The sequence below is a fragment of the Carassius gibelio genome, chromosome A18 (assembly GCF_023724105.1).
Source record: "Carassius gibelio isolate Cgi1373 ecotype wild population from Czech Republic chromosome A18, carGib1.2-hapl.c, whole genome shotgun sequence".
Lineage (NCBI taxonomy): Eukaryota > Metazoa > Chordata > Actinopteri > Cypriniformes > Cyprinidae > Carassius > Carassius gibelio.
This window is the reverse complement of record NC_068388.1, coordinates 5,532,976-5,558,800: the sequence shown is the minus strand read 5'-3', so window position 1 is coordinate 5,558,800 and position 25,825 is coordinate 5,532,976. Positions and strand designations below refer to the sequence as shown.

At 37.1% G+C, this 25,825-nt stretch overlaps 1 protein-coding gene across 29 annotated transcripts in view; it reads right to left on the bottom strand.

The window, feature by feature from the left end:
- LOC127933893 (protein-methionine sulfoxide oxidase mical3a) overlaps positions 1 to 25,825 on the bottom strand; it is an 84,675-nt gene that overhangs the window by 37,886 nt on the left and 20,964 nt on the right. For 7 of the 29 annotated variants that reach the window (XM_052530979.1, XM_052530980.1, XM_052530981.1 and 4 more), the window contains exons 1-13: positions 25,250 to 25,644; positions 8,198 to 8,575; positions 7,845 to 8,052; positions 7,279 to 7,395; positions 7,000 to 7,101; positions 6,634 to 6,789; positions 5,447 to 5,547; positions 3,545 to 3,802; positions 3,004 to 3,119; positions 2,213 to 2,339; positions 1,935 to 2,028; positions 1,770 to 1,796; positions 1,247 to 1,394 (exon numbers count right to left, since the gene is read on the bottom strand). In XM_052530979.1, the coding sequence (XP_052386939.1) occupies positions 1,247 to 1,394; positions 1,770 to 1,796; positions 1,935 to 2,028; positions 2,213 to 2,339; positions 3,004 to 3,119; positions 3,545 to 3,802; positions 5,447 to 5,547; positions 6,634 to 6,789; positions 7,000 to 7,101; positions 7,279 to 7,395; positions 7,845 to 8,052; positions 8,198 to 8,473 (1,730 nt within the window). In that variant the 5' untranslated portion in view covers positions 8,474 to 8,575; positions 25,250 to 25,644. Of the gene's footprint in view, positions 1 to 1,246; positions 1,395 to 1,769; positions 1,797 to 1,934; positions 2,029 to 2,212; positions 2,340 to 3,003; positions 3,120 to 3,544; positions 3,803 to 5,446; positions 5,548 to 6,633; positions 6,790 to 6,999; positions 7,102 to 7,278; positions 7,396 to 7,844; positions 8,053 to 8,197; positions 8,576 to 25,249; positions 25,647 to 25,825 lie in introns of those variants that run through there. The other 22 variants (XM_052530968.1, XM_052530973.1, XM_052530972.1 and 19 more) reach the window with 13 other exon arrangements.

Here is a 25,825-nt window from a genome sequence, read left to right as displayed (position 1 = left end):
ATTCAAAATTTGGTGTCAGGTCTTTTTTTTTGACAATAAATTGATCAAACGTTATATTAAAGACATTTATAATGTTGCAAAAGATTTATATTTCAAATAAACGCTATCATGAACTTTACATAGACTGTTATGTAGTATATTGCACATATTATAATGTATGAAATATATTTTGGTTCCCACATAAATTTTAAGCAGCACAACAATTGTCAACATTGACAATAAGAAATGTTTCTTTAGCACTGAATCCGCATATTAGAATGATTTCTGAAAAATCAGAGATATATTAGGATTTATAATTATATTATATTAGAAACATAATAAAATAGAAAACATTAATTCAAAATTTTAATTAATTTACTAATTTTTTTATCAAATAAATGCAGCCTTGGTAAGCATAAGACTTTCTAAAACAAAAAAAAACTTTTGAATGGCACAGTACAATGTATGCTAAATGGGACTATGTTGATTGGGTTAATTCACAGTCTATTTTATATGCATTATCAGTAATATACTTCCTATAGTAAACATATGAAAACTGAAGTAATACACTGCATAAGTGTCTGGACAGAGATACAGTTGTTTGCCTGGTATCCTCCTCAGAGACGCACACTAATGCTGCCTTACAATCACAAATGCAGTCTAGTTTAGCTGACAATAACAAACAACTCATAAGCAAAAGCTTTTAAAGGTCACTCAGCATCTGCTCTAATTGAGAGTTATGATAATGCTAATGTATGCTCAAAAGCTAATGGGGCTTTCAGCTGATCTACGTAAAAGAACCCAGTGTAAGAAGAACTAAAAGTAATGAGGTGAGGACAAATTAACTACCACAGCTGAAGAAACATTTGAGTAATATTAGCAATGACATTATCGCTTAAAGGTGCACTCAAATTTTTACTGACTCCTATTCCACAGCTTAAAGGGACAGTTCACACAAAAAAAAAACAATTCTGACCCCAAACTTTTGAACAGCAGTGTATCTTATTTGTGTCTACATCCACCACCAAAACCTTAAAACTATTTTAAAATGTCAAAACTTCTCTTTTTAACTTTGCTTGATCTCCGTTATTCTCACACTGCATGGGCACATGACTTACACGTCCTTTCCAATTCAACTTTTCTTATTCTTTGCATGAACTGAATCTCTGATTCTCTGTGGCATAGTTTGTGCTCCTGCGTCTCTAAATATAGCACTGTAATAACACAGCTCTTTTGTTGGGATCAGCATGTGGCATACTGCACTTACATGAGGTCTGGTCTGTAACAGTGGATGAGCGCGCACAGAGCCAGGCCGCTCTTCCAGCACGTGGTGAGATCAGACACGCTGACACCTCTGTATCCCTCCGTCTGCCTTTGACACCAGTTCAGCAGCTTACTGGAGCGCACGATGGATTCTGATGAGGGCAAGCAAAGTCAAGTGGTGCCTAAGCAAGAATGTACACATTCAGTAATCGAATGCGCCAACATCCAATCGGAGTTAGTCACATGACCAGAGCGGCGTCTGAAGAACTTTCATGGTGCATTGAAATCCTTTTTGAGAGGTTATGGAACATTCAAGACATCGACGGCATTGATGACAGTTCTCAGTTTGTGAAAATCCACAAATATTTGTTAGTGCACAGTTGCATTTAATTCTAAAGCGCTCAAAGACAACTTTTCATTCCATGTCAAAGTTACACTTTTCATACAATAAACTGCACAATGCTTGTTGAAACGTAGAAGCCTGTCGAACATCATGCATTAGGATTAGAGTCGCCCACAAAATTTACCTTGCAATTGCTTCTCAAGCAGAATTTCTAGGATGAGAATAAATCAAGTTATACACATTTACATTTTAAGATGTGTAGAAAAACGCCTAAATAAATATATGGCAAACTAATGCATCCACAGCTGATGTGCAATAATAAAAATAATGTGATACTAAATCTACCAACCATTTCTTGTGAGTTTAGGAGTTGAAGAGTTGACCACATTCTCCATGTCGACACGCAAATCCCTGATTTCTCCAGAGTCTAACAGATGCCGTACCTGCAGACAATTATTTTGTAAAGTTTTTAGAACTCATGTTTATTCCTTAGGAGGGTTGTCACACATTTTTTCTGATGCCAATATCTAGAAAGCAGGCAGAAGGCAGATAAAATGGCTATATGTGGATAAAGTGACTGCAAATCAAATTTAGACAAAACTTGATGGGTCAGATGTGTAATCGCACCTGGTTGGGTCTGACTTGGTGAAGGCTGATGTTGGGGTACCGTGTAGTCGGGTCCACGCTGTACTGACTAAAGTTCTTGCTCACATTCTCTGGTGTCGTCTGAGGCAGCAGTCGATAGATGCTTTCCCTGAAACCCAAGGGCTCATGATTACTACACACCATGATTTCAGACCCAAATTCCCTTCGTTTTGGCGTTCATCCCATTAGTGATGTCTCAATATGAGACCCTAGAGACATTATGCAAGCTACTTGCTCGTAAAACACTTTTGCTTCCCCACAAACACGCTGCTTATTGCATGCAAGTTGAAAAGTGGTTTGACACTGTGAATCACCCTGCAGTATGCAGCAAAATAACACTGCAGGAAGAAAACAAGCGCCACAGTAAGTGACGGCCTGCAGGGACTTGAGCTGTTTACTGCTTAGATTGAAGACACAATCACTGTCAACCTCATCACAAGTCATGTATCACTCTGGGTGTGTTTGGAATAGCATAACACTATATTACTTACACTATTTTTACAGTATGCAAAAAGTTTAAATATTCAGACACAAATTGGATCAAAATGCAAAATAGTTGCATTGTTTTCATTATCATAGCTTTCCATTTCCTGAACAAGCAACATCGTGAGAATCATCCAAAACATCATCTGAAAGTCTTATTGCAGACTGTATATTATGCACTAATTTTAAAAACAATTAAATGGTTGGAATATACAGTATATACTGCACAGCATACTGTAAGCAGCACACTAGCATTCCATTCAGTACATAGCATTATTTTAATTTCTTACCGTTCAGCCAGCACCTCCAAAGGAGAGCTTCCTTGAGCCCAACTCCGCACCATCCATGCTGCATCCATGCCTGCCAAGAAACCTCTTGCTATTCCAGTGCCCATCGGCCAGAATGGCTATACACACACACACATACAAAAAAAAAAAATCACATATCCATCACTTAACTTGTTCCTCATACACGAAAACTGATAAATGAACAGATGTACAGTTCATATTAGAGATCAGTCACCTTCTGTTTGGAAGAAGATGGAAGAACAGCCCTCACAATCGTGGTTAGCTAGTGTAACGCTGTGTGGTGTTTTAACTTAATGCTTTCATTACCACAGCTTCTGAAGTGGTGGTTTCAGATTTATGTGAGAAAATGTATTTTCAGAAGTGGAAATTTGTCAAAGGAAGAGGTTGGAGAAGAGCAAAAGCCAATTTTGTGGTACTTCATGGAAAACCATCTGGTTCTATTTAATTAGGTTATAACAAATAACATACTCCCTTACATGAGCATGAGTCTCATTTCCCTCCTCCATATCGGTTTTCCACTCACCTCTAGAAGACTGTCCCCCACCAGGGCTACTAGCAGCTTATGGGCGTTGCGCTGGCGGACGAGTGCTGCGTTCTCTGAGGCGTACATACAGGTGAAGTCAAACATGGCGACATCAGGTTGGCCGTAATGGTTGATGGCAAAGTCCAGCTTGGGAAGCTGATGATTGGTAGAAAAATCTGCTGCTTCTCTGGCATAGGACAGCAGAGCCTTCTGGTCAACATTGGCCCTGGACAGCAGCATTTCTGTGTCAGCATAGTCCTGTACAAGAGTGAATTTTTTTTTAAAGAAACATAATTGTAATTCTATAAAGTCTCATTACAATAAAAAAAAGATTGTCGGTGAAACGATAACAATTAACAATTTTATTTGATTTATTTTTTTACAATAGTAGTGTCATTATAACGTTAGCCTAAAACGTTAGCAGTTAATGTTCTGCATTTCTGTTTTGAGCTGCGCGCGCTGCAGATGACCAGTAGAGTGACACATTTGATAGCAAGTTTTTAATCAATGGGATTCAACTCATAATTTCATATAGAATACGCTTCGTTATTTATACAACATAACATTAATATTAAGTCTTAAAGGCTGTTTGCAAAAAGAGCCCGAATGCAGATGAACACAATGTTGTATATATTGTATTTTATGTAAATAATAAATATATTATGACCCATAGTAATGTTTGTGGCATCTTTTCGATCAAGTCAAAAAAATTTTTTGCAAAAATAGAATCATTAAATTTTTTTAAAACTACGCTCAAAGTTTTCTGCAACTGAAGAGCACCACAAGGCATATAATTAATTTGTAAGTGGCTGTGGGTGTGGTAATGGGATATTTGAGAGGGCTTTTCCTCTCTGATTCATGTTGCTAAGAGCGAGCAGTGTTTGTTTCTGCTAACAGTCAGGCTCTTTAAAACGGATGAGGACTCTCAGCACTGACACTCATTTAAAATGGCTTTATTCTGAGAACCATTACAATTAAGGCATAATCCTACATATTTAAACAAGTGTTTTGTCCAGTGGGATTTTGTTATTTATCCTGAAAAATACAAAGTAAGCATCCCTCTCTCTCAACCTATTGGGCTACATTAATTGGTGTCATTCCTGTGCATCATTATATCAGGTGTATTATGCAAGAGTTTATGTGTGAGTGAAATGGCTGGGACTGGGGCTCCTTAATGTTAATGATTCAACAAACGTGACAGTACTGGTATCAGAGCAGAAGAGCTCATTGTGAATAAAAGATAACAGACTGTCCAAAAGTAATAATTATTTACACTCCTATTGCAAAAAGCCTCTTAAAGACAGAATTAAACACCTAGAACATACAAAAATAAACAGTATTATGATGATTTGGTACTAAATAGACTTTTCTTCTAGTTATCAATGTTGGAAACATTGAGTTATGCTACTCAATTTATTATTATTAATATTTTGTGGGAAATGTGATGGATTATTCTGAGGATTCTTTGATGAACAGAAAGTTTAGAAAGAACACTATATTCTGTTGCAACATTATACTGTAAATGCCTTTACTATAACTTCTGATAAAAGCAATGCTCTGTCATACAACACCCTAAACATGTCATAAACTAGATGTTTCTGCTAGTTTAAGGTCGTCCAGCCTCACAAAGCTGGTTGATCAGCTGGTTTCCCTGCCTAACCAGTTGAAAAGTTTCAAAAAACATTTTAAACAGACAAACCAGGCCAATTAAAACCAGCTTGTTTTTTTCTTTTTTATTCATGCTTGTGCTGCATCTCAAATCATCTGCCTTGAGCAGAGGTGTGGTAGTACTTTTCTAAGGGACAGAGATAGGCAAACAGGAAGAGACAAAGATAACGAGGGAGGGAGAACAGCGAATAAAAGTTAGAAAACTGGCAGCAGACAAATTCTTTGATCACTCACATGTAGAATGACGCCCTTCTCCAGCAGGCTCTGCTTTTTGGCAGTCATTACAAAGTAGTGTGTGTCATCCTTATAGTAGACAATGTTTTCCAGGTCAATTCCTGTGGAGGCAAAGCAAAAGAGAAAAAGACTAAATTTGCGAGAGGGAGGAAGAGATGTGGGAGATGTGACAGACAGCATGTCGAAGGAGGGAAAAAAAAAAACGTGGACAGTAATAGAAAGAGGAAGTTGTTTGCATTCGTTTACAGCTGTATTTAAAGGGTTTGTAAACCCGAGAATTAAAATTCTACTCAACCTAAAGCATCCAAGTTGTATGTGACTTTCTTCTTTCAGAATAATGCAATCGGAGTTATATTAAATATTGTCCTTGCTCTTCCAAATCTTTTCAATGGGGTAAGGGGTGTTTGATGTCAACACTTCAGAAGTCGTGAAATACGGTGCACGCATCTGTAATAAAACGTCCCTCGCACGGCTCCGGGGGGTGAATCAATAAATATCCAGATTTCAAACGAACACTTTTTTTTCCTCACTTCTGCTGACTGTTGGGAAACGGATAACGTGCAGGTGGATGTCGTAGTATGTCAGCTCTGCGTGGTTAGTAACGAGCGCGGAGAGAGAACAAAATAAAACGCTAGTTACGAATTAGAAGCACAAAATGAGGATTTGTAAAGAAAATTTTTACAGGATTTCGAAGTCAAGAGGAGACAGGTTTTCCATTGCTAAAGTAATGAAATTTTGCTTCCTTTGCTACTACATTTCCTAGAGGCGCGCGACACATACGTCTTACCCATCCCACAGTCAGCAGATGTTAGAAAAAAAGTGTTTATTATGTTTGAAATCTGGATATTTGTCTTACAAAATGCATGAATTCGCTGCAGGGGGCCTTGATTCACCCCCTGGAGCCGTGTGAGGGGCGTGTTACTACAGTTGAACGCACTTTATTTTACGTCTTCTGAGCTGTTGACAACAAACACTCGGTTACCCCATTGAAAGCCTTGGACGAGCAAGGACAATTTTTTATATAACTCTGACTGGATTATTCTAAAAGAAGAAAGACACATACACCTAGGATGCTTTGAGGGTGAGTAGAAGATGGACGAATTATCATTCTCTGGTGAAATAACCCTTTAAGTTCCATCTGGAACATCAAGATTCTGACATATATTGAACAAGAGTGCTTGTTGTACCTGTGGCTTCTCTAAGGTCCTGGAAAAACTTCTGGTTGAAGATGAAGGCTACTCCACTGATCTCCTCTACCTTCGCTTCTGCAGTCGTGTTGCGGTTAATGAAGTTAGCTGTGATAGCGATAGCCAGTTTGCCCCTGAACTCCTTCCTCTTAAAACCTAAAGAGATAGAATAAATTTATTTATTTATGATTTAACACCATGTCAACAGCAGTGGCAATTGGAAACATTTCAATTTCACAATTCAGTCATATACATCATGTCAAAACAATTATATAACAATTTTTGAAGGGACAGAATAAACATTCATGAGATAGACAGACAGACAGACATACACACACACACATTTATGTAGTGTTAGATTCTTACCTGACAGTGTATTTCTCCTCCCATCTGCCCCAATTATGACATCAAACTCTAGCTCATTGACTGGATGTGTTCTGGGGTGGACCTCAGCTCTCCACCCAATTCCTGGAAAAACCAACAACAGGTTCAGCAATGACAGACAAGTCATTTCTCCGCAAGACTTGGTAATTGTTAGGGATATGCCTAGGCTCTTAAGAACGACTGGTATTTATGTGGGAATTAAAACAAACAAATGGAGCAGCTGAACTTCAGCGTGGAAAGGACATGAGAAAGTGATCTTACTCTCATTCTCTTGGTCTTCTGGTGGCTCAATGAGGCCTCTGAACTCCACGTTGACGTGAATCTCAATGCCAAGGAGAAGAGCTACCTTCAAAAGCATCAGCTGCAACTGGCGAATACCTGCAGTAAGAGAGATTGCAAAAACAGAAACCACATCTGAGACCCCATTTGGTGTTAAAATCTGACTCAAGACATGGACAAGATATTCTAGAGGAGTTTCTCTGATTATGTACATCCCTTGCACAAGTTCAACTGTTCTATCTTGCTGGCAAAGTTTAAAGACCTTGTTTTGTCAGGTTTTCCCCAACACATCCCACAATGATTACATGCGTAAGCAGCCAATCAATGTCTGGGATGAATCAGTACCCATTAATATTTACACTACACTTGCTGGGAGTCCGTGAACACCTCTGAAGGTAGTCTGAGTAATTGAAAGTCTCAAATGTGCCTCGTAACCCATTTCCATCCATGTTTAGAGCTGTCCACTTGTACTGGGATCTGTAATGAATGTCTGTACTGGAATGGTTCATTTCTCTCTATAAGAAAAAAATGTTGTATATACTACTCACTGATATGGTCGATGGCTCCAGCACAAAACTTGCCATAGAACTTCTTGGCTCCAAGACCCCTCAGATCGTGAATGGTGAAAGGCCAAAGATGGAGCACATTGTTTCGGGAGAATGCATCCCTTTTCTCCAGCAAAATCACCTTGGCTCCAAGGAAGCCCAGCTCTATGGCTGTTCGTAAACCACATGGTCCAGCGCCAATGATCAGACACTGAGAAACACAATTCATGAGGAGTAAAAACAATCATCAAGCCACAAAGTCCATAAAGAATCTATTTCAAGCAACACCAGAACATTGCAAGTTTGAGAACTAATAACCAAAAACTCTGGCTTTCACCCCCGGGAAACTTTCATACCTTGGTGTTGGCACAGGCCCTTCCTTTTTTGTATTCTTTGTGGCTGGCACGCTTGTCTAACTTGGCCCAGAGAGCTTTGGCTTTCCAGTAGTTGAGCTTGGACTTGAGTTTGTGGTAGAACACACGGTATTCATTGGGCTTGAGTTCCAGGAAGTCACAAAGCTCTTGAAAAGCCTTGAGAGTGCCTTTGCAGGTGGTGGCCTGGACAAAGCGGTCAAAGAGCACGTGAGACTGATTCATCCCTTCTCCCACCGCATTGCCGACTCCATCTCCCATGGTCCCTTGACCCGACTAGCAGGGATTATGGGACAGGCACTGTCCAGCTTACTCAGAGTCTCTCTGTTTGTGATTCAACTTCCGCCATAGGTCATTTTCACCCTGAATGAATCAAGAACAAAAAGATTTAACAAATATTTTAGATATACAATGCGTAACTGTGGAAACATGTGGTCATGTACAAAAATTAGCAGATGTAAAAATAATAATTTATTCAATATTTTGGCTAATTTTGGAAAAGTGTTAATTATCAATGAGCATGCATAATTTTCAGACAAACATTTCAGACAACTTTTCCAACAAATGTGTGCAGAAAATGCAATACAAATCTGCAGATTGCATCATGCAGACTGCCTTATTAGATTTTTCCATCAACGATAAAGAGATAATATTTAAATAACAATTTCACAATATACACAGAATGGCTTTAACAGACAGGAGAGATATGGAAGCTTCCTGGTTTAGTTTCAGAAACTTTATCAGAGGAAAATACTAATTTGGCAAACTTTAAATTCAGTTTCATTCTAAACGGGGATGTAGGAACAGAAGCCCAAAACTTTATTTCTGTATTGTGATTAAGGATATTCTGCCCATGCCATCAGAGAAGAATGCCATTCCAGAGCGGAAGCAAATGCTCAGATTTTGATTAAAGATTACCAAAACAAACATGTTTTTTTTTTTTGTGGATTAACTTGCATGGATTAATTGTTCACCTCATGTTTAGCAATGGGAGTTAAAAGAAAAGAGTCAATTTTGATTCCATGAGGACTTAAGATATCACTTTATGCTTCTACAGGGCTAGAGCATTACATAATGCAGCTATGTAAAACATGCTGTGTAAAACTGGTCTATAAAATGGGTTTTAAAAGCAAACACCTATCAACAACACATAGTGATCTGCCAAAACTTTCACATAGCCTAAAGGACCTAAAAGCTTTAATAAAGACTTGGCATCAGAAAGCAGAAAATGCCCCATGCCCTTATCTGGGAGTCAATGACCACAGGAAGTCTGATGAATGCACCCAAACAGGAAATTTTGCATTTAAATGGTAAGAAAGAGTCTCACAAATTTGTCCCTACAGAATGCTGCATTCTTCTATGCAGACTGACAAAAACCAGATATCACTGACACTGACCAAAAAAAAAAAAAAAAAAAATTGCTGACTACATTTCAGTAACAGTGCGCAGGAAACTTTTCAGAAAGATCATTTTTAAAGCAAGGTTTTTAAAGATGTGGTGGAAAAAATTGCTGAGCAATGAAAAAAAGAGATACATAATACAGACCCATCAAAAGAAACCCACTTAGACCGTTTTTCAATCGGGCCAGTGAAAGTGACCACACAGCTAGCTGTCAGCCTCTGAAATAGAACATCTAAAATCTCACAAATTAGCAGTTTGTCAGATCCAAGGACATACACATGCACATGCACACACACTCCCTTCTAAATGAATTCAGACTCACACACTGCTAAGGTGTGGTCTAGAGATGAAGGAAATCTCCACCTCACAGAAAGCCGATGAAAGGGAAGGTAGGTGAAGGGTTAGCGTGAGGGCCCTTTCACTCGGTTCCAGCTCTAGTGTGCTGTCAAAACACGCTCCTGACCTCACCGTTCTGAAACTGCAGCGCCAGCAATCGGCTCAACACCGCAGCCAGCCACTAAAAGCCTCAGTGTCACAAAGCCACAAGACATGATGTAATGATATCAGCCTTACACGTAGGGCTGGCATTACAATGAAATATTAGCTGACAAATGATTGCAATTCAAATAATTACAATTAAAAATTAGAAAGCCCTTGGAGTTAGCCCTAATAAACAAACAAACAAAAAAACAAGACATTTACAGCACATTTAACAAAGGTTCCAGAATCAAGGAAATTGATTTGAAAATGTTTTCTGTTGCAAGGTATTCAAAAATTGACCCTCGTAGGACAAATATGGAATTTTTCTGGTTGTCCTCATGCGGCTTTAATTCTGTTAGCCCCTGAAAGCCGAGAACCTCGGCACATATATGATATTAGAGCACCTAAGCGGCGAAGCTTGGGTTACACTGAATATCATGTGAACCCAGCTGTGTTATGCATCAGTGCTGACTAACCTGTTTAAAGCCTTCAAGTAGTAGAACTGCGGACACTGACTACTCAAGAGCATGAGAAAGAAGCTGGTTTCACATGTACAAACACCACATGGTCAGTCATAAGATCTACACAATATATTCTCTGCTGATGGTGGGGGACAAATCCGCAGAATTATGTGGAATGGATTTAAATGAATTTGAAGTTGATCAAAAAAAATAAAATAAATAAATAAATAAGCAATGGGGATGCACTGAACTTCAAAAACATGAAAATTATGAAGTCTGCTGAGGTTTTTTTTTTTTTTATGGTATTCTGTGGATTTCATATCCCGTCCAAATACTGGGAAACAAGGGGTTTAATTCTACTAAGATCATTTTGTGGAGAATATTGCCACATTTATTTTGGCACTAGCCTAATGTTTAAGCACTGGAGCATTAAGTCAGTTATGATTTCTATTCTATTCTGAAATAAAATATTCCCTGATATTACCATTTCAGTTATCCATGACTGTAAAACCGGTGAACATTTCCCCTTAAATCTTTATCCACCTCTATATGTATTTATAACTTCTAATACAACAACTTGGTGAAGAAACTCAGAAATTGGATTCAGTCATAAAAATGAATTCTTAAAAACTACTCCGGATACGAGAGACTTTGATCATTCCAACAAACCAACACTAAACCGCCTCACAGCACTGACTCATGGGAAGATGAAGAGGCCGGTTATGTAACGCTGCAATGCCCTATAGCCACGTTAAAGCTACAGCATAACATAATACAAACTCCCATCATGCCTGAACATTTCCAAAACAGCGCCTGCTATAATTGAATCCAGGTCTATATCCAGAGCCTCTTTCACAGAGGAAACGCTGCACATTCCTGCCATGGTGTGACCTGTCACTATAGGTATATTACATTTCAGACACAGCAATCTGTGCCTCGTCACTCAGCAGTGTGGTTTTTGTGATATAGCAGCTTATAAATGTGCACTTAACTTAGTATGGCATGAGAGAAACAGAAGACAGTCATTATGGACATGCTGATAAACATGACATACGGGAAAAATAAACCGCAAACTGTTCAAATCCTTTCAACATTACAGCAATGACCTTAATAACCAATCAGATAAATTTACACCCCCTTCACTCACCCGTGAGGAGTCCAAACAGACGGTTTCAATTCAGAACACACTTTCTAGAACACATACACAGAGCATGCATTTTTTGTCACACTCTGGGCTATAAATAGACCACACTGCATGTCTGAATGGACCGCACAAAAGCTCTCTCCACACTTGGACCTCATATATTTTCAGTATGCTTCCTGTATGGACATGTGGAAAGGAGACACATGAGAGTTTTAGCGTAAAGAGAAAAGACTTGACTCAGGAAGACTCTCTTTAAATGACAAATAATAACTTAAGAAATGAAAGTCCATTTTGTGTTAGTGAGTGGTTAATACTCTCTTCATACAGGGCTCACCCATCTTTTAAATGCCCATGTATTTTAAAGTCAACTGAAAACGCCTGGATTTAAAAATGAAAAGAATTCACAAAAAAGCTATTTCTAGCCAACATAGCTCAGTATAATGAGAAAAAAAGATTTTATATTCACAAAAATATTTTCCATGAAACATGGAAAGAGTCTTCCATGGGCATCAAAAACATAAATATATAATTGATACAATGTATAAAATAAATCCACTGATTATAAACAACCTCAAAATAATGACATCTTTTGTTAAAGAAAAAAGAGATACATATTTTTCAATAAAAGATGGAAATATGTAGAAGATGTTTATAATCAATGGCTTTATTTTATACATTTTATCATTAATACTTTACATTTAAATATTAATTTTGTTCCTCCATGCAACCATTCTTAAACACACACACACACACACACACACACACAAATCTTTTCATGTTTTATTAAGCATTCTCACTGTGTGTGGAAAAGAACAATCAAAATTTGCACCAAACAGGTCCCATAAATGCATGATCAGATGTCTTTGCGGCACAGTTATCTGCCAATTCTGATAATCTTTAGGGCAAATATCTGCTGATCAGAATTTAGGGCTGCTGATATCTGAACTGAAATGCAAGTCATGGTGCAGTACACATTTACCACTGACACAATTTAGATAAACCTTCTCTATCTAAATTCAATCGAATGATAAAGCTTATTATAGCCTATTGTTCTTGTTTAAAACTGAAAAGTTATGGTTCCCAGGAACTCACCAGATCACATGCAACATTCAGAAAACATAAATAAAATCACTTTCACATGACAAGGCAGTGAGGGGAAAGATCACATATTTAAAGACTACTAGCCTGCGGGACATAAAGCACATAACTCATATCTCAAGATTTTAATAAACAGAACATGTCGACTCACAACCTCCTTGTGCTAGATGAGGACTCAAAACTTAAAATATCTCCATTCATTCGTCTCACTGTAAGAATCAGCACAGTCTCTTTATTCTTTGTTTGGCTGTGATTTTCCCAAGAGTGAAGGGGAAAGAAATGTTTAGCACTGCATAAAACATTTGGCTGTGCCACCATCTATCAAACAGCTGTGATGTCTCCTCCTCCTACTGTGTCTGTCCCTCCAGACGATCAGGTGAGACGGAGTGCTGTCGCTATGGAAACATCATCAAAGGAGCATGACATCATTACACACATGCTGTAATAGAGGAGGGCGCCAAGTCAACAGAGCCGCATGTGGGCAGGTAAACAAAGCACAATGATATGGGTGAGGCAAACTGGGCCATTATCCACCTGAAATTAGCTGCTCTTCTCTATTCTTTTAAAAGAATGATTTAGCATTAGCCATCAGCCGTTTCAATTGCAAGATTGAATCACACCTAGTAAACTACAAATACATAATGTTACTAAAACAAAGATAAAATCCATTTTAAAATGGAATAGCTGAAGAAACATTGTTCACGAATACAATGATATTAAACATTTGAGAAATCTGCAATACAGAGCTTGAGAAATTAATTAAAAACCAAAAATCCAAAACGAACCCGTGTGGTTATTTTTTCTTCTTCTGTGAAACAGAAAAGGAGAGTCGTTGTATGGAAAAGAAAGAACTACTGCTTTTATGTTTGACAGCAGGGTTTGGAACAACATGACAGATTTTTTTATGTTTGGTTGAACTATTCCTTTAAACAAATGACAATCTAAATGTATGTCTATTCCATCGATTAAGGTGAGCACATGGATTTGTTTTCTCATCAATCAGCTTTCCATAGTTTATCATTTTCCAATTTCCATTCCAAGAACAGGATTAAAGGTTTTTTTTTTTTTCTCTGCTGTGCCAAGAAAACCGATGCTTTTTCCTGAGACTGAACTGAAAAATTCTAAGATGGTTGTCTGGAGTGCTGATATTTTATGAGACAAAAATATGAACATTATGACCCAGTTATTTGTGAGTCATCTGAAATATCACGTCTACTCTGTGAATCACAGTATCTAAGAGTCCTATAAAATAAGTAATTTTATTACATTGCTCTCAAAATTGCATGATGCAACGGAGACACATTGAAAAAGTTGATAACTGACAATATATATTTTTTATAATGGAATTCTAACTGGTTACTCCTTTTTAATTATTTTTATATAGTTTTCATGAAGCAACAACAAAAGTGCAGTCACTTATGCCCTTATGTAGCCTAACTCTTCATTCAAATGTCTGGCTTCCTGGACTTCTCTAGACATGCTCATATTTGCATGGCTTTCCATAAATAGAAATGTGTGGTTGATAACAGATGTTGGCAAACAAAATTACACCAATAATCAAAACCACAAGGATTCATTCAAAAAAACATTGTTTGAATTCTATCCAACAAAAGATTTGCTTGAAGTGTTAGCTTGTTCAAATACTTTAAGCATCTTACTCTAATTAACCCAGCAAAAGCTGGAAACTTGTACAGTTGATCCACAGAGAGTGCATCCAACAATAGACCTCAATATAGAACAAATACCAACAATTGTGCATTTTGGCAACAATTTTGCAAAAAAAACAACAGAAAAACTTGATTACTGATTACCACACACACTCACATACACATCACATTACAATTAAGTAGCAATAATTGCTCAACTTGTGCAGATTGTTAGAATGCACAGTTTAACACGAAATGTCACGGAATTTGTTAATTTTGAATGAATTAAAAGTAGGTCATTACACATTACACAAATCGCGATATGGACTAGTATCTTTACATATTAAGCCACAAAAGTCAATTTGAAAATTTATTCCGCACATTCTAATCTGTGATGAGCGGTTTCATTTACTACACACAGTAAGTGTGCGTGACGCTCGCGGTGATTTCAGCATCTGTCGTCTGACTATGTGAACGTAAAGATGTGAACAACATCTCCAGAACTGCTCTGATAGTCACTTAATGAGCATTAGACCGTTTAATTTGAGTAAAACTAACGTCACATCAAATACACACAACTGTAAAAGTATTCACGGCAAACCGTCAAAATAAAAGTCTGGCTTGATTTGAAGACATTGTGCCTATTACTATTTTCCAGTTGAATGGACATATCCTACCACTACTACTACTACTAAAATTAAACAAAGAATAATTACACAACATTTCTTCCATGTTTACATTTTAATAGTAAATCCCCTTGTTTGCCAAAAAATAAAGTTTGCTTAATTTTCAATTAAAAGATAAATGAAATGACTGTTTTATATCTTCATTTTGTACCCAGAAAAATTTTCACACACAACACTGAATTTCTGGAGGGTGAATAATTTTAGTAAGGCTACTTGTTAAAAAATAAAAATAAAAAAATAAAGTAAGTTGTTTTATGCATTCAAATAATTAGACATGCTAAAACACAGAAATTGGTAACAACAAAAAATATGGTGAGAAAAAAAATTAATTTAATAGGGCCCTAAACATGTGATTTTTGTTAAATTAGTAATAAATTGATGTGAAAATGTATAAGTTTCATGATTTTAATTAATTAGACATGCTTTTTGATTAATTAAATTTAATTGAACTATTAAAAAGGAAAAAAAAAACTGAATCCAGAAAAATGTAAACGGTAAAAACTGAATTTGGAAAAAAAATTACATAAAATGGAATTTAGGAAAATATACAATGGATTTCATAGGGCACTAGTTTAGAGATGCTGAAATTCCTGCTCCAGTAGTTATTTTAGTATGCCAACTTTTTGAAAAGAAGCATGATATCCAAAATCTTATATCATATCATCTAAAACTCTAACAGTAACATCACATGATGTTTTGGGCATGCTCAGCCAGGTGCAAAGACTTTTCATGCCCTAGTAAAACTTAGAAATTGATGATTCAGTGTTGTTCATCATTACTTAAGAATTTTATTCATGAAATCCAGACGCCCAAATGGAAAACATTTGTTTAATGCAGAAAGGGCAACAATTTCTGTTTGAGACTCTTTAACTCTGCAATGTCATTGCAATAAAACATGTTTACTCTGTTAGGTTTCATTAGAAATGTAAATTACACCAGACACACCTTACAGACTGAAACTGGCTGTGGAAACAACCGCGTGTCATCTTACATATTATCCCCCACTACAGCAAAGTAAACAGACGTGGTTGTTACTGTACGTGACTGTGCACAGTTGCCTGGTCTCAGAAAGAGACAAGACTGTAATCCGGTGGGTACGGCATGCTGATCTAATTCCACGCGCTGTGGGTGGGGTTAACTCAGACTCGCAAAGTAAACAAGCCTCCAGACAGCAGGGCTGTGACTGACGCTGACCTAGACCTGCCAAAGCTTTAGCTTTACCTGCGTTAATCAAAGACAGCACACACAGCGCCAGACAGCGGTGACCCTGATATGAGATCATCCAAACCAATGACAGGGGTAAATTACTGATTGTATGGCGAGAACCCAAGACTACTTAAAGGAACAGTGCACTCAAAATTGAAAATTGTCATCATTTACTCATTTGGATTTAACCCATGTGACTTTCTTTTGTGCAACATTTTTATTGTGCAACATTATTGTTATGGTATTAACAATGAACAGCGACTGAAGTCATCAAACTCTCAAAAAGATCAAATATAAATAAAGATATAACATGATATTTAAGAATATTAAGTTAAGTATATTTAAAATTAACTACTTTTAAATATAATTATTACTTTAACCAACGACTTAAAGGTAATACAAAAGGGAAGAACTTTACCAATCAAACTTCATGTACTTTTATTTAAACAAATAGTCCCAAATAAATATACCCGAAAACATTACAACATCAAAATGATCCGCTTTTATTATTATTTACTTTCGTTCTTTTGCCGCGTTCATCTCATAAGAATTAACATAACTAGTTTCCAGACTTACGAATTAGAAACTATGAAAATGATTTCTCTCACTTGACCACAGCAAAGCTACGTGAGAAAAAACAACGACAAAACAGCAGACATTTCATTGATAACATTTTTATTGCCGGTGTAACTTAGCACACATTTAAAATTTTGCAAGATAATACAGAGATTTTTTTTTCTCTCTCTGTCATTTCCAACAAAGATTTCCACACATCAATTTAGCTGTTGGCACTAGGAGAGACATAAATAATTTCAAAGGGGGTAAATAGCACTGAGTACTACTAATCTCAAAGTATACACTTATGCTAGTATGCATAATAATTCTTGTAATTCCAACAGGACATGAATGCATCCTGACGTACCTGTGATTAACACCTTGATAACACACAGCTCAATGTGTACCCAACTACTTCAAACAGAAAAGCAGGACAGGAGTCCATTAGAAAGAACTGTCGTACTGGTTTGACAGCTAATCTTCAGCAATCTTACAGGCAGAAAGCTGCCGAAAACTTCAAATGAATTCCAAATGCCGAAATTACTCCCATTGCTTGCATATTTGTTTATTCTTTGCCTACCAATAAGTATGTACTGTAGTACTCTCTGCTTTTTTATTTTTTTTAACAAATCATGGTTAAATCCATTCATCAAATATGTTCCTCAATTCAGTTAGCAAATTCTATCTTGAGCCTAATATGTAGACTATTACTAGTGCAACAGTTGTTATTCATTTCCAGAAAATAACAACATGAAAAATAAATATGAGGAGCTTATGAGCAACTATTGAGAACTTTTATTTTTTTGGCCAAACTTATGCGGTCTTATACCTTTCATACTTCGATGTGCATGTTTCTCCAACATCTGTGATCTCTCGCCACCTTTAACTACGCCAAGAGGCAGAGGATAGATTTCTCCTGAAGTACTGGTTGAGGACCAACCTCCATGGTTCAAATCCTAACCTCAAACATTGTAAGGGAGGAAAAATGCAAAACTGGCCTGAAGTCAGGGGCCTGTGCCAACCAAGCAGAGGAAAAGTGTGGACTCCAAGTGTGTGAATGGAATACAAAATGATCTTCAATAGGCCTGTAACCCAAAACTCTCAGACAGATGCTAAGCACTTCAATGGACTTTCATTAGAAAGGAAAATAGACACATACTGAATTACATTACAATCTGACAGCAATTGTGCAAACTATAGGTGACGGGTGAAATAAAATCTTCTTTTGTGGAGTCAACGAGAGGACAGCTGCAAAAATAATGTAAACTGATTTTAAAAGGAAGACTGGCTCATTACTATGATCCCAAAAAGCACTCTTAATAACAAAAAGCCGAAATACAAACAACACACGTGACGTCAAACAGGAATGTTGCTCATCACCCAAAGGATGAAGATTCAGTCAAAGAAAAATAAATAAATAAATACACCCTTTTGAGATAAGATACTTCTGAAGTATCTGAAGTATACATTTAATCTGGCATAACATTAAAGCAGAATTATGGGTGCTTAAAGGTATGATAATTGTTTGGTAAAAAGAGCTAGGAACTATGAAAACAAAGTAATTTAGACAGCTAAAACTTCAGTCCAAAAATACTTTTACTGAAATGAAGCTGCAAATATGGATCTTTATGAATTTCCACGGCTCCCTAATGTGAATTCAGGACATCAGTTCCAGTTAAAATACACTTTTAAAATAAAGGTGCCTTAAAAGGTTCTTCACAGCGATGCCATAAAACAACTATTTTTGGTTCCACAAAGAACCATTCAGTCAAAGGTTCTTTAAAGAATCATCTCTTTCTTACCTTTTTATATTCTGAAGAACATTCTTTCACAACAAGGAACCTATTGTGAAAAAAAAGAAAGGTTCTTCAGATGTTAAAGGTTCTTTATGGAACCATTTAGACAAAAACTTTCTTCAATGGCATCGTGAAGGACCTCTATTTTTAAGAGTGTTCTATATCAATAAGAGTGACTGGTTTTGGCAAAAAAAAAACTACAAACGTACACATATGGATAACATTATTCAATTAAGCTCAATAAATCCAGCAAATGAAAATAAACTCCTCCAACACGCATGGCAAAAATAGTGGCAAAGAAAGCAAAGCCTTTAGCCAAAGCCAACAGAACGATGTCTGCATCACTGGGTCCTGTAGGAAATCACCATTGTGTCTCTCTAGATTCTTCCAAATAAACAGCATGTGTGGAGACGGTTGCTTAGGAGGTGTAGATGAGGAGGCGGCAGAGAGAGGAAGGAAGAATCCTTCGCCAGTCGCTAAGAAGTGAATGTGGGCAGAGTGTGGTAGCACCCTGGCACTATAACATCTTATTTGAGTGAGACACGCAGGAATGCTGGGAAATAGATTGACCAATCAGTCGTGACACTGTCAGGAAAAGTTTTTCTTCTCAGTTTCTGAGATAAGGGCAAAACAGGGTCACAGGGAACTTTAAAAACGGTCAACCTTCAGAGGTTAGTTCATCCAAAAATGTTACTTTTGTCATTGTTTTTCTCACCCTAATGACATTTTGTAACCTGTTTGATCTTCTTTCTTTTTTTTTTTTTTTGCAGTACAGAACAGTATAGAAGCTAAATAATTATATATATTATTATATATATATATTATATATAATTAGGGCTGCTTGAATTATGGAAAAAATCATAACTATTTTGGTCAATATTGTAATGACGATTATTTAACACGATTTTGAGGGGGCCATATGACCAATTATTGATTAAGTGAATTATGCAAAGATATTTATTTCCAGTAAATAAGATTGCTATGACATCTACCAGCGGAATTTCAAACAAACAAACGAAAAGTCCTCACAATTAATAAACTAAAGAAAAATTCAATAGAAAAGATACAAATAAAACAGACTGTGCTTTATTGTCTCATTTCAGTTTGGCTCTAATTTTGTATTTATTGCAGTTTTCATAAAAAAAAAATTATGTAAAAGAAAATGTATAATCAAATGTAAAATAAAACATGGCCTGCTGTCACTTTAAATGCCACACGGATCCAAATTATTGCTACTGGACAATTACTCAATTGCAAGTTATGAATTCATAATTGAGAGTTTCTCCCAATTCTGACTTTCTCAGATATCTGAGTTGAGTGTACATCTCGCGATTATGGTTTTGTTTCTGCCATGGAATTAAAATAAAAAGGCAACTGCAACTTTTTCTCTCAAAATTCTAACAATGTTTTCCTCACAATGGCAAGTTTATATTTCATAATTATTATTATTATTATTTTTTTTGAAAGAAAAAAAGTCAAAATTTTAAGATAAAAGTCGCCGTTATTTTTTATTCCATGGTGGAAACAGGTTTATACAAAAAAAGAGCAAGTTGGATATAGATAACTTTATAGGTTCCACAAAAGTAAAAGTCATATGGGTTTTGAATGTCAATGTCATGATTCTGAGTAAGTACTATCCATTTAAAAGACAAACGGCAAGCTAGTTAGGGAACTATAAGTCAGCAAAAGGACATTGGGACAAGTAAAATTGGATGCTGAGGTGGTAAACAAGGACATTTATTCTAATGTTAGCATTTGGGAACCCACTGAAACCTAATGCAGTGTATATAGACAATGAGCAGCATGAAGCTAATGAACAGCTAATGTCTTGTCTGAAATATGCTGTGTGTGCATATATGCATTAAATCGTCTTTCCCAAACTTATGATAACAGCATTAGACATCCAATCTAGAATGGAATCCCTGATCTCATTGGATTCTATACAGGTCTCAGAGTTAAGGAGTTAATTATCATCTGCTATTTGACAGTATCATCAAACACACTTCACCACCTGATCTTAATGCAGTACAGCAGTGATTCCCAAACCTGTCCTGCAGGCCCCACTGCCCTGCACTTTTTGGCCCCGTCCACACAGAGACGGAGCTTACCCCAATCCGATCTTTTTTTTCCTCGTCTCAAGAAATATCCGCGTCCAAACGAAACCGCAAAATGATGTAGTATACATGCCAGACCAGTATGTGCCGCTGTAATTCTGCCACAGAGATACACTAAAAACAGAGAAGAAGACTTGCACTATGCTCATAAACCTTACGCGTGGTACACAAACGAACATGGAACAATACATTTATTAATCAGTGTTAATGTTAGTTAATAAAAAGACAATCGTTCAGTGTTTGTTCTTGTTTTTGTTGCTGTTACGTGACGTAGAGGTGTCTGACTGGGGGGGGGGGGGGGGGACGTGGGCTGATGACGTCATCGTTTCAGAAAATATACGGATTAGCCATCCAGACGAAAACGCAAAGACGACGTTTTCAAATTTATCCACTCTGGGACCCGGTTTAAAAAAAATAGCGGTTTCACCTTGCGAAAACGCCGGATCCATGTGGACGAAACGCCTATCCAATAAAAATGTGTGCGTATTCACAGAAACGCGTCCCCGTGTGGACGGGGCCTTTGTATGTCTCCCTTATCTAACACACCTGATTCCACTCATTAGCTCGCTAGTAGAGAGACTGTAAGAACTAAATTGGGTGTGTCTGATTAGGGAGACAGGTTTGTGAAGCACTGCAGTACAGCATAATCAAATGATGTCATTGAACACAGAGTCAAGGTTATAGTAGCAGTGTAATAAGAATGATTGGACAGACAGAGTTTAGTCTAAACTCAAGCCACTGGTTGAGAATAATTGCTATGTGGAGCTGGCCTGGATAAAAAAAAGCTTAAAAAAAAAAGTGACAGGTGATTTCGGTGACACTGATTGATTATCATTGCTTCAGAGGACTTTTGAAAAACAAGCACACATTCCTCATTCCTGAACAAACATCCTTTTCAAATAAATCTGACATTTCAGTAGGAACTACTTCACTTTTTTTTATCTATTTCTCACAGGCTTTTGCTCATAACAACACAAGCATTAGCTCATAAAGCAAAATGCTTCCATGTTTCCCATTATTCCAACAGTTTGCAGGCAAACATTTTCAAACTGATCTCAAACGCTCACAGGAAAACATGCCGGACTAACGTCTCTGGCACATTACGTGACTCAGATTCCAGTGATGTTCAAAAGTCAACAGACACATTGTTGAGCAGTGAGCTAGAGGAAGTGCTTGAAAAATTCTCCTAATTTAAAACAAATGTTATTAAATAAGGTGCTGCATAGACTGTTCTCTTCATTAGAGGTCCAAGAGTCCCCTGCCAATCTGAAGACAATTCAGACTGAAGACACACCCATATGCATAAAAAAAATCTATAACAACACATTAGGCCATGTGCTACGTGATCCAGATTTACATGAGTTAAAAAAAAAAGCATGAGCACATTATTTGCATCCATTAAAAGCGATAAGAGCTGCACTAAGCTATCTATGATAGCACATAGATGAAATGAAGTTAACAAGAAAGAAACAGAAGAAAATATGCATGATCAACTCTACATCCCAAATTCTGTATATAACCATACCAAATTCACAACTTTGTAAACAACTGGCAATATTGAAGAAAAAAAGTATTTAAGCACACTGTACATCAAGAGCAAAAGATGTTGCTTCTTTAGCACCAAAATGATTCAGATTATTTTTATAGCTGACAAATGGTAAATAATTTTCGCTTGACTAGCAGTTTCTATCGATCAATAATAATAAAAAATAGGGGTGCTCCGATCACGATCGGCCGATCGTTAATGCGCATCTCGTCAGTAAAGCCGGTTCTCTAATCAGCGGTTAATTCCATCAGGTGCATGATTTCACATTGAGCAGCTGTTACTACACAGAGCCATTGTTAACTGAGAAGATGCGCCAAAAAACGCTGTAAATGAAGTGGACCGTGATCGGAGCACCCCTAATAAAAAAAAACATAATTGATAAAATCTTTCTTAATCACCTTCATAAATTAACCAATAAAACCACTTTCTAAATTAATTAAAGACAATTCAAATGAATAGAAAACATTCAAATATAAGACATGAACAGACATAAACAGAACTTACTTGCACTGTCTCTACATTCACGAGGACGTGTGCTTTCCCTGGAATAAACCAATCACTTTACTTCCACTTTTCGTGACATTTCTGTTAAAACCTCTGGCAAAGCCGGTGCACTGTTTGAAAATCAAAAATGTTGGCAATAAATCCCTGCAGGTCCGCTGCCTAAACAATATAGCCAAAAGTTGCAGACATCTCCTTTTAAGGCCAGCTCAGTGCCCACAGAATGATCTTCCACGGTCTGCGAGCTTGCAAAGGAGAGCTCCATTTTAAATAAGTCACGCTGGACCTCCAAAACTGAAAACTATTGGGTCTTTTTACTGGTAAATGTCACTTAACTTTCAGTTAACCTGTCACAGTTGAATAGATCTACCCCACAAAAAAACAAGCCGCCTCTCTCTCTCTCTCTCTCCCACTGATAGCTGTTGTTAGAAAGTCAAACATCTAATCTAATCTAAGCCTGGCGTACATGCCAAAATAATCAACTTGCTTGAGCTGAGTCAGCAAAACGAGTCTTCCTCGCTCTGGTTTTTCACTGACCTGATAGGAACAAAGAAACAAGGATGGTTTATGGCACAAAAAGGATCCTTCAGGATAATATCTGCAACATTATGATCTTCTCAATAACATTAAGCAATTATAATGTTACGATAAGACAAGTTGTACTGAAATAGTAAATCATTCAAAATAACTAACTTCTTTATTACTTGCACATAAACAGCATGCCTGCAATCTGAGTCTTTGTTAAACATCAAAGATCAAATCACTAAAAAACAAATTTGCTACATAGAGGGTCTTCCTGGTATGGAAAAAGGCCCCAAAATGGAAATAGAGGTCAGACAGAGGTCAGATTTACAGTTTTGCATTATTTTTTTATTAGACACGGTCGCGAACATCACAGCATGAGAAGATTATCAGAAACACAGGCAATGATGCAACCGTAACCTTCACTAACGGGTTAGTTCATCAAGGACGTAAGGACCAGAGGAATCCTGCATGGAATGCAGAAGTCTAAAACGTATAACTGACTAAATAAATATCATATTTCAAATTTCACAAGCAGTAAACCATCGTTTGTTGTTTTTGTATATCTGTTTGGTAGGGAGAAATAAATGTCCAACTTGCACAAGCAATAAACCAGCATTTGTTGCTTTTCATATTATTTGGTGACACATACAGATGAGTTAATGTGCACTGAAATAGTTCCGCGTACACAAACAGATGACTAATTACTTATTAAAGAAATATAGTTCTCAGAAAACTGTACATCCCCCATTGACTCACTCGCATCATGTTGATTCAAGCCATACGTTCTTCTGTTAACAAGGTATGCCAGACATAATGACGTTCATCTTTATGGAAAAGATGCAATGGATGTGAATGGTGAATCAGGCTGTATTTTTTTATGTTCCAAATGAGGAATAAATATGTATACATACATTTGCAACAACATGAAGGCGAGTAACGTTAAAATTAAGAAAGCATTTGTATTTATGGGTGTATTACGTCAATATGAACGTTATCATAAAAATGTAAACAAACAGGCGTTTCGTTGCTGTTCGCAGGAATGTGTGCGTTATGCGAGTAATTTCAAACCTAGTTCTAAAACGAAACGCTTATCAGCCGTTGAAGCTTAATAAATCACCACAGGTTTTTGCATCTTAATGTTGGTCAGTGTGTCAGAAGATTTAGCTATTTATCTCCGTAAAAGAGTTTGACAAAGCATAAGAAACGTACGCGATGTTTGCGATCTGTTTGTGAGCGATAGCGAAGTTTGTCAGTTATTTTGGGTCGGATCTTTTAAATGAATCCGTCGAACCACTACAAAACCGGTCTGAAGGATTCGCTCACGAATCGGACTGAATTGGACCAGTCAACAACTCACTGAATCAATGAACCGAGAAGAGTTCATTTCAAACGTGCCCCATTAGTAACGACCCGACAACTGGTTACTGGTCTGATGCTATGAGCATGTGGGTGAACCGAGGATTTGACAGATGGGACGAAATTACTATAACAGCTGAATCGGAGAAACGTTAATAAAACGTCATCGGAACATATTTTGTCCTCATATATAAGAAACAGTTGCTTTTAGTGAATAAATGTTAATTAAAACGTGCAAAAACATTTTTTTTGCCATAGAAAAATATGAATTTAGTTTAATGCAAGAGCAAAATATGTTTTTAGGTTCTAAATCACTTTGTTGTTATGAGCTGAATCATGGCTTAACTGGGACACATGATTACAATAAACACACCTATTAATAAAACGTAATCGACAGCCATACATTTCTGAGCCCGTTCTTTAAAACGAACTGTTCAGAAGAACCGGTTCGCTGAGTCGGACTTCAGCACCAGTCAGCAAACTATCCGTTTCTGAACAACAATCACCGCAGTCGGTGCTTACCTTATTTCATGGGTCCATTAATAAAGAAGGGCACGCTTTGCTTGTTCACTTCCCCGGAGCTAATCTTAAATCAATGACATTATTTATTATTACACGTGTCCGTCTTGAAGTCGTTCCCAAAATCCCAAACCAGCGGAAAACATTTTAACCGAAATCCGCGTGTACTAGATCAGTCCGTTCATACTGCAGCAGCAGAAAGGCGCTAATGCGAGAAGGACGGAGGATTCCACACTATGGAGCAACAGAGGGGGGACTAAACCAAATCCAACGTTAATATTTCTCTTACGAGCAAACAGTCACGTATCAGATGAGAATAGTCCACAAGACAATAAAGTAAAACTTTCCGTTTTTGTTGAATTTATTCCTCTGCATTTCAATGTAAGAGCAGGGCGGTTAAGAAAGAACAGTAGTTGCCTTTACTCCCCTACTTTTGGTAGCAATGGGCGGTACATTACCACAGTTTAATCTGATTGGCTTTCTAAATAACGTCACCAGGCAAGGTCGTTCACAGGTTTAAAAATGATTTTGGACTACAAAATATTTGTAATCTGTTTAGTTATTCAAGAGGTTGCAACC